Below are 10078 nucleotides of genomic sequence, written 5' to 3' on the forward strand. Positions count from 1 at the left end.
CAATCATCCGTCTCTTACTTCCTTTGTTCATTAAATAAAATTCAATAGAAGCTAGCTTTACATGCCTCCAATCCAGCCATTATTAAATATGTTCTTATCCTATGAATTTCTGGTTTTATCGTTAATAATTAGGCTTTGATGTTACATTTTACTTTGTTATTAACAAGGCCGGCATGAAATATGTAGAATTTTTTTTATTAATTTGTTTTTTGAGATGATAAAGTTGATTAAATTAGATTTTTTTAAATTACTCATGATAATTTAATTCAAATTCTTAAATTTTTCATAATAATTTTAAATTTTAAGTACTTATAATTGAGTGACTAATAACGTGATTTACTTTTTTTAAAATGATCACGTATCTCATGCAACTGGCAAGATAAAAACCAAAAGAGCCTGTCTCTAAAAAATATCTTAATCTCCAGCTAGGCTGTTTGTTTATATATATATGTATATATATACACTTCAGCACCTGAAAATAATACAAATTAAACCTTATTTAAATACAGAATTTTCAGTTTTTTATCCATTAAAAATCTATGACCAATTGTAGAAATTCTTACCTGTCGTTGATTATATGAATATTTTTTTCTCTATATATTTGTGCTCGGAGAGAACGGGGAGGCCGGGGGTCTCTAATGGCTTCCAATGCTGTAGTTTGTGTGGGTTATTTTGTTTTGGTTTTGCTTAGTGTGAGCAGTGAAGGGTCAAGGCACGACGGTGAGCTGAGCCACGGGGATATTTTGCAGCGGCAAGAAGCAGACAGGGTGGTGGAGCTTCCGGGACAGCCCGCGGTGGACTTCAAGCAATATGCAGGGTACGTTACGGTGAACGAGAGTCATGGTCGAGCCCTGTTTTATTGGTTTTTTGAAGCCACCAGCAAACCTGAGAAAAAGCCTCTCCTCCTTTGGCTCAATGGAGGTAAAATTTAACTCTAGAAATTCCCGTTATTTTTATTTGAATTGCGCCTTTGGATATTTATAATCAATAACTACACTAGCCTATTAAACCCCAATTGTGGCCTATTGATAGTGTTTTCACCTTCCTCAATAATATTCTGAATTCAAATTTTAATTGTACAAAAGAATATTTATTTGACACCTATCTATACATATATTTGATTTTTTTTTCTTTTTGGTTTATAGTTTAAAAAATTCCATTAATAGGGTTTTTTTATACCTCACTAAACATATTTTTGATATAAGTGTTTAATAAGAAGGAGATAAGGAAGAACGGGTGGTGATAACTGGAGTGTCAGTTCACCTGCGATAGGCGGAGAGTCGAAGGCTAAGGGAAGAGGAAAGGAAATGATGGGAGAGGAAGAAGCAAATCTCTGGTAGGGTACTTAGGTTTCTTGAGGAGGAGAGGACCCCTTGTCTCTCGTTCTTTAGGAGTATATATAGGAGAATACCCTTTATCTGGTAGTGCCATGTAGATAATCAATATAATTGGTAGGCTTGCCCGTGTTAGTCAAGTAGTAGGGTCATTACAGGTCAATTGTCTCCATGGACAATAATGTGTGGTCTTGCTCTAACATTCTCCTTATTGAAGTTGTATGAGGTTATAGACTAATGGTTCGTTAGTGGTTCCCACGAAGGGTCTGTAGTGGATGGTCTTTAAGAAAGCCCTAATGGGATTTGTGAAGGGTTGATCACAAGTGACTCTGAATGGATGGTCATTATAATGGTTATTAGGAGGAAGGTTGTTCATGGGCTGCATTCGACAGAGGGTCTTTAGTGGCTTGTCCCATTTTTTTGCCATGTGTGCTCAAAAGGTCTTGAAGCAGGCCACTTTGTAACCTTCTTTTCGATCTAGGGGCAATTGTTATACTCTTACTCTAGTAATGACATTTGGCAGAAGATGGGACAGCTTGCTAAGGACCTTTCACTGGGTGCGACCCATGAACAACTCTTCTAAAGTTGAACAAGACTTTCATATAAAGAGCTAGATTTGACCTTCACAAAGTAAACTCTAATCTATTCATAACATCCTACACTTGACCCGAAAGCCATCACATCCGTTGCCAAAGCAATTCAAACAAACACTTACTTCGAGGCTAAAAACAAAATCAAGCTAGGAAAATACAATTAAAGAGTTTTAAGAGTTTTAAATGCACATAAATGAAATCAATTACAAAAAAAAAGGAGCTAGGTTGCAAATCTTAGGTCAAACTAGCAAAATGCGTAGTAATGTCTCGTGATAGTGAAGTCATGTCTTGAGACATGCCTTCCGTGTTCCATAATTTTAGCTTCGAAGTTTGAAATCTCGAGACAATGAAGTCATGTCTCAAGTCAAAGACCCTAATGTCTTGAGACACAGTCACATGTCTGAAACCTTGAATTGAATAATCATTTATTTAACTTCGATGTTTTATATCTTGAGGCTTGGTACCCTATGTCTTGAGATGTATATCTAGAAATACAAGAAATTAAATTTTTTGTTCTTGAGATCTCAAGACACTAGCCTAGAAATGTATAAAACAAGCAAAGCATGTCATGCAATTAGACCTCTAAAACACCTGAACACATGCAACGTGTAACCAAACCAAACCAATTCAAACATGATTGTCATGCTAAGACATTACTACAACATATAATCTCACGTCATCTAATACAATAGATCATAATCTCACTAAGCAAGTAAAGTATAACCAAATACCATTTATTCAACACATAGAAATGCATAAGAAATTCAATTTAAAAGTAACCAAAGGTCCTCTACCATACCATACCATTTGTATCAAATGTACCACAACATACCAACTTAAAACTAATTAACTTTATAATTACAACAAAGCACTCTTAAATTCTCAAAAATCCACCTACAAACTTAAGCTCACTCACTTTCTCTATAACACCTTAAGCTCTAATCAATACCAAAACTCAAGAGCTCCATCCAATCCTTAATCAAACTTAGAACTAACATAAATCCAACTCAAGAACATCATAAAAACTACTATTCAAAGCTTTTTCTTAAAATTGCTCAAAATGGTAGAAAATGCAAGAAAAATAATTATAAAAAATCAATTTCCAGCTTTTAAAAATCATAGATTAAGGTTAGAAAACACTTATCTTGCTGGAAAAAACTAAAAGTAAAAAAAACAAATCAAGATTAAACTCTGTCTTCTTCCCCTCCAAACCAACGTGAGCCGGGAAAATGAAAAGAGAAAATATTGAGATTTTTTTTATCTAATCTTGTTTTAATGAAAACCGATAAATATCAAAATTATACATGCAACGTTGCATACATCAAACTTTAATTTTGGTTCAAATTTTACATTTTACTAAACTTGCTATCTATGTGACACAATTTTCCATTAAGACGCGTAAATTTCTAACATGACATTTTATTAGTTTAAAAAACAAAAAAAATAAATTTAATTTTCACCTAGATTTAAAAAAATACATTTGGAAAAATGATTTCTTATTTCCCCACAATTTTTTTTAATCTTAGGTGGAAATAATTTAAATTTGTTTGTTTGTTTTAAACTAATAAAATGTCAGATAAATAATTTACACATGACTTAATGGAAAATTGTACCACAAAGGTAATGGGGTTGTTCTGGGTCGAGTACTCATTTTCCTTCCCCTTCTTTAAACTCAAATTTTTTTGATCAACGATAAAACAAGATCCATTTTGCATCTTTTATTCAATTCTGGTCAGAATCTTTGGATTGTGCTGAAGGTTTAAAATCTATTGGATTACAAATTTCAATAAATCAATTTTGAAATGTTTTTTCTATGAAATGTGAAAATTGAATCAAAATTAAAGTTTAAGGTATACAAACGCACCAAATTAAAATTGATGTATAACATTATAAATTATATCAAAATTGATATATAATTTAAAAATCTTTGATAAAGACATGCTTACACTTTGATTTGAATAAATGAAAACCAAGGTTTGATTATGAAAATACAACGAAAATTGAGAGAATATTGGTGGTTTTTGAAGAAACTCTCGTGCAAATGGGAGAGGAATAATCGTTCCCTCGTAACCCATTTTCATAATAGGCAATTTGCTTAAAGGGGATTGGGCATTTTGTCAAATAAGGACATCTCTTTAACCAAATACTATTTTCTAATAATCACACATTGATCCACTAACTTTACTAACCTTACAATTTAATCCATTGATTAATAAAACGCTAACTCATTACTGAAAACCTTTCGGTTTGACTTCCAAGAATGGCTTGGTTCAAGGAATCCAACCCAAAAATAAACATCTCAAAATTCGAGGTGATACATATTTTAATCTATTCAAGCCTCATCAAATCAATTATGTTTAAAATAAAGATAAAAAAATATTGAGATATATCTTGATAAAGTTCACCCACATCTTCTTGTGATTACATCTCTCTCTCAATATATAAGTTAAGTAGATCATAATAAGACGCTTGAAAAACTTGCCTTATTTGATCTAATCTCTTCTCCAATTATAACTTTGAGATTGATTGCTCAAAATCGTTTTATTGATTACTCAAAATCCTAAAAACGATTTAAGTATAACCAAGACACATAATTCAAACATGGCAGCACATAAGGCAAGTTACACAACGTCAACATGCAACTGAAGTTGCAACCAGCATTGTATTTCGGACATGCAACTGGCACTAACAATTAATGATTTTCAAATTTTGACGTCCACGATACAATAAAATGATGACGAATTTGGCAATATCCATCTCTGCCCTTAAGTTAGATTCAAACAACTCTATTTTAACTTGTACCAAAATTTAAACCACCTTTTATTTTCATTATCATCTTTTAGCACACACAAGTTTATCATTTCTTTTTTCTTTATCAGTGTAGTTTATAATTTTTGAAACTTAATTAAAATTGCAGGCCCTGGATGTTCATCCGTTGGAATTGGAGAAGCAGAGGAGGTGGGGCCTTTCTTCCCTCAGAAAGATGAACAAACCCTGAAGCTTAACCCACATAGATGGAACAAAGGTTTGGTTTACAAGTTTGATTTACTAGCAATTTTAGCCTATTAATTTTATTGTTTATTTATTTATTTTTTGTGAACCAGCTGCCAACTTATTGTTTATTGAATCTCCTGTTGGTGTTGGGTTTTCTTATACCAACACAAGCAGTGATCTTTATCAACTTGGCGATGAAATTACAGGTGAAAATGAATCATTGATTTTATTTTTATTGCAACAAAATTTCTAAATCTTCTATAAATATTATAATTTCCTCATCATTAATTCTTTTGTTGTTTTCTTTGGAAGATTAGCCAACGACTCCTACACATTTCTTGTCAACTGGTTCAAAAGGTTCCCACAATTCAAGTCCCATGACTTTTACATTGCTGGTGAAAGCTATGCTGGTATATATATATATATATATGACAAATTTCTCATTATAAGTTTTGATCATATTTTTTTTTTGACACAATGCCTAGAATTACTAATAGTCCATTTCCAACCTATAAGTAAAAAAATAATACGTTTCAGCGCACTTGAACCCATATCCTCCTATATTGATAATAATACTCATTCTAATCGAATTAAGACTCAATAAACTTAGTACTTTCTTGATTATACATGATTATTGGGTTTTAAATTAATTTTTCAGGTCACTATGTTCCTCAACTAGCTGAGGTTATTTTCGACAACAACAAGCATGTTCCTGAGTTTAACTACATTAATCTAAAAGGGTGTATGGTAAGGATTTAACTGCACTAGATTTGTTTTCTATAATTATACTTTTTTTTAATACATTCACCTTGTATTTTACTGAAATATTTTTATATAATATCTGACAAATTCAAATATAAATATACTATTTAAGATATATAGAAAAAATGAAAACTTATAGAATTTCATATTATAAACTTATAATAGTTACAATAACATAAATCCTCCAAATCCCAAAACAAGTTCCCAAAGTTTGTTGGCTTAAAACGAGGTTGTTCGAGTTTAGAAAAGTGCGAATATTATCATAATTTAAAACTTTAAACAATTTAAATAAACTCATAAAAATAATATAAAAACATTTTGAAGGCTTTAAAATTACCTTAAAAGTATTTAGAAACATTTTCCAAATGATTGGAGATGGCCAGGGTCAAATACCAGCCTCGGAGGGCTTAAAACAATTGAAACAATGTAAGGCATTGTCCAAGGGCCAAGTCATCGGTACATAGGTCCCGTACTATAGTTTTGACATTCTGCCAACTTGGCTACTGATATCCAAGGAAAGGATATTGGACCTTAGGCCCTTGAAGTTGAAAAACAGTCCAAAATACTTAAAATCAAGTCTAAACATGCCCAAATCATTTCCATATGTTCCAAAGCATTTTAAACCAAATTCAAATTTCATTTCAACTCATGATACAAGCCTTACACATATTTAAAGCAAACCATGGAATAAAGCTTGATTAAAAACATAAAAATAACTTGAATTTCAACTCAAATTTTACAAATACCATATTCAAAAATTAAGTACTTATGTATATGTCAAAATCCTTATACAGTAACAACTAAAATAGATACATTACAATCCTCAAGTAAAGGGTGGTGCGAATCTCCCAAGCCGAAACAACTATTTTTTGATGAATCCATTACGTACGTCTTTAAACAATTAATGTGTGAGTTTGAAAAGCTCATTAAGTACTTAAGGATAAACTTACTTATCTTATCCTAATATAAAATTTGAGCACATTATCAAGAATTATTCAAGGTTTATTTCCACAATACTAATCATTTTAACGTGTTCAAATCTAATTATCGAATTATGGAGCTTAGCTTACCAATTATTGGTTTTTTAACAATTCATACTGAGAATTCATGTTCAAAATGATCACTAAGGTTACCAGTATTCTCTAATCCAAAGTGTATAGCCCTTTTAACTTAACTTTCTAACTTATTTGCATGTAAGTTCCACTTATAGCTATGAGTTCATTTCGCAAGTCATACCTTCCCTTGTTTGTTTCCCCATTAGGGGCATTTCAAACCATAAGTTTTAATCACAACTTCTTATCTTATTGCCTATAATTAACCTTATTGTAAACACATAGTCTTTTAACTTGTTTATCCTGTATCATATTCCACTTTAGAGTGCATTTTGAAATTTATAGTCATAGGCACATTTTATTGACAATATTTTGATTCAATTACCCCGTAGTTAACATTAGAGAAATGACTTAAATAGACAAGAATTTCTCCAAAACACATCAAGGAGCACATAGTGGTAGATACGAAATCACATCCCTCCTAAACACACCAAGGGGCACAAATTGCTAAGCCACCGAAGTGCACCAAAGTATTGAGAAATGACCAAAATACCTTTTTATGAAAAAATTACCATTTTGCCATTATTTGACTTTTTGTACAAATTCTTCACAATGATAGGAAATTATCAAATCCAAATCCCAAAATTTCAATATAAAATTTAATACGGATTTGTAGATGGTGAAAATTACATCTTTTCGCTTTTCTCTATAAAATTGGGAATTTTACAATTTAGCCATTGTACTTTTGAATTTCTTCAAATTTGGTCCCGAATGTAATTCTCATCATACCAACACATATTCTAACTTATTCTTATGTCAATTTATCAAAAATAACTCACTTTTCTTATTTTCTTAAATTTACACTTTAATCCTCAAAGGTTTCAAAATTTGTGATTTAGTCCTTTCACCACATCTTCACTTCTAACATTTTTTTCATTAATTCCAATATCCAAAATCTCTTTACTTTCATATGAATCTCTTTATTTGAAAAATTTTCCAATTTTCTCAAAAAGCTACTATATGAGATACTGAAATATTGTCACTTATGTAATCGAAATGTTTAGGATGTTACAAAGTCAATTGATACAATTTTACATTCTTAAAAGTTTCAATCTAACAAGTCAATCTTTTCCTCTATTAAAATATAATAACAATAGTAGCTCATTTACTAATATAAGCTTTATGAAGGTAGGGAATGCATTAATGGACGATGAAACGGATCAAACAGGAATGGTGGATTATGCATGGGATCATGCAGTGATATCCGATAGGGTTTACAATAACATCAAAATTAAATGTAATTTCAGCCGTCCAAACCCAACTCAGGATTGCAAAAAAGCCCTTAATGCCTATTTTGATGTCTACTACATCATCGACATGTATAATTTGTACATTCCCACTTGTGTTAGCAACTCTAGCATCAGCGGTAATCGACAACACCCTGTGATTCAAGGCGTCGCACCTCAAATATTTTCTAAATTCGTAAGCTCCTCCTATCCAGATCCTAGTAACATAAGTAAAATGTTCCAGTTCAAATCTAAATCCATTAGCTAATATGATTTTCTCCAGGATGGATGGCAGAAAAGACTGGCAGGATATGACCCTTGTGCACCAAACTACACTAAAGTTTATTTAAATAGGCCAGATGTTCAAAAAGCACTTCATGCCAACGTTACCAACATATCTTACCCATGGACTCAATGCAGGTATTGTTTAAATTTATATTGACTATTGTTGTTTGTTTTCAACATAGTAAATAACCATGAGAAAATAGGCTAAAAACTCTTATCGGGGTCTAAATTTTTAAGAGTTGTTCAGTACGTAAGAACTTATTTTTTTAAAATGGTCAAATAAGAGCCAAACCTTTTTAAAAATGCTCAAATAAAGACTTCTCGAATGCTATATATTAAGTTTCTAATTATGTTTTTATTGCTTTAATTTCTTTTAAGCAATATCGGATTTAACTGTTGTGTGTTTTATTCTAAATACTTTTTTTTTACTACAAACTGAGTTGAAATGTGTGAATTTGAGTACTTTTTTAAATATTAAATCCTTCTATGACTAGTTTAAAAAATTTATCCCTTACATAAACAATCTCTAAAAAATTATGTTGTAATTTGAGCATTTAGCAAAATACAATAAATTTGAGTCCATCTTTTTGGTGTACAGTGAAATTGTCCCAGTTTGGTGGGATTCACCAGCTTCTTTGCTTCCTACCCTTAAAAAGCTCATAGCCGGAGGCATTCGCATATGGGTTTTAAGGTAAACACCTATTAAACACAAATTAGGACATGAAATACTAACATGGACATGACATGATTATTGAGCACAAAATATTAGTTCTTTTTATCTAATTTGCAGTGGAGACACAGACGGGAGAATTCCAGTTACTTCAACTAGACTAACCTTGAATAAACTAGGGTTAAAAATAAATAAAGAATGGACGCCTTGGTACACCCACCACAAACAGGTTATGCTTTCTCCTTTATCTTTATTTCTCTTCTCTCCGTTTTCTGATTTAATATTTGAAAAAAATTACTTACGAATTTTAAAATTTTCAGATTTTTTATCCAAATAAATAAATTCCCTCCTCCAAGTATTGGAATCTATAAAAAAAATTTAACTTCAAAAAGAAATATATAAAATAAATTTATTGCAATCCAATATTCACAGGTTGGCGGGTGGACGATTGAATATGAAGGGCTTATGTTTGTAAGCATTAGAGGAGCTGGTCATCAAGTTCCATCTTTTAAACCAAGACAAGCTCTTCAAATATTTAGGCATTTCTTGGCCAATAAGAAATTGTCATCTACACCATTTTAGGAAAACATTCTTCATCCCTTCTTTAAACAAACATTACTATGGTTGATTCTCGAGCTTCATTAAATTATAGTATGTAATTTTAAAGGTTATAATTTACTCAAAGTTTTTGTACTCTTCGTATATTTGAAATTTAATTTTCATACTTTTATTTTTAAGAATTTAGTTTTTTTATTTTTCAAATTTAAAAATTCAGGCCTATTTGTTAATACTGTTAGAATTCTTTTCTGTTAGTGTGATATTCTGAAAAAAAAAAAAACTAAATTTCATACATGTAACAAAAAGAAATAATATTGTAACGAACCAACATTTAATAAAAAAATTTAACGGTGCTAACATTTCTTAAAAATTCATATAATCATCTAATTTTTTAAATATAAATTATAAAATTCATAAAATTTTATTAGAAATTTATAAATAATTATAAAAGTTATAGAAAATTTTTAAATGTTATAAATTTTTTTAGAATTAGAAAAATATTCAAAAATTATTGAACATCATTAAATATTATAAATTAGTATGA

The 10078-nt window shown here is 30.7% G+C and overlaps 1 protein-coding gene across 1 annotated transcript; it reads left to right on the forward strand.

Moving 5' to 3' along the window:
- The first annotated feature begins 514 nt into the window (after positions 1 to 514).
- On the forward strand, positions 515 to 9632 carry LOC121228227 (serine carboxypeptidase-like 34). Its single transcript, XM_041111550.1, has 10 exons — positions 515 to 921; positions 4845 to 4952; positions 5032 to 5127; positions 5239 to 5331; positions 5580 to 5668; positions 7924 to 8217; positions 8305 to 8441; positions 8905 to 8997; positions 9097 to 9205; positions 9409 to 9632. The coding sequence occupies exons 1-10, from the start codon at positions 639 to 641 to the stop codon at positions 9556 to 9558; spliced, it is 1452 nt and encodes a 483-aa protein (XP_040967484.1). The 5' UTR covers positions 515 to 638; the 3' UTR covers positions 9559 to 9632.
- The last annotated feature ends 446 nt before the right edge of the window (positions 9633 to 10078 follow it).

The sequence above is a fragment of the Gossypium hirsutum genome, chromosome A04 (genome assembly GCF_007990345.1).
Source record: "Gossypium hirsutum isolate 1008001.06 chromosome A04, Gossypium_hirsutum_v2.1, whole genome shotgun sequence".
Classification (NCBI taxonomy): Eukaryota; Viridiplantae; Streptophyta; class Magnoliopsida; order Malvales; family Malvaceae; genus Gossypium; species Gossypium hirsutum.

Excerpts from the sequence above, each read along its gene's own strand:
- LOC121228227 (XM_041111550.1), top strand. The coding sequence starts at position 639 with ATGGCTTCCAATGCTGTAGTTTGTGTGGGTTATTTTGTTTTGGTTTTG. Across the intron at positions 922-4,844 it reads CCTCCTTTGGCTCAATGGAG|GCCCTGGATGTTCATCCGTT; the intron begins GTAAAATTTAAC and ends TTAAAATTGCAG. Across the intron at positions 4,953-5,031 it reads CCCACATAGATGGAACAAAG|CTGCCAACTTATTGTTTATT; the intron begins GTTTGGTTTACA and ends TTTGTGAACCAG.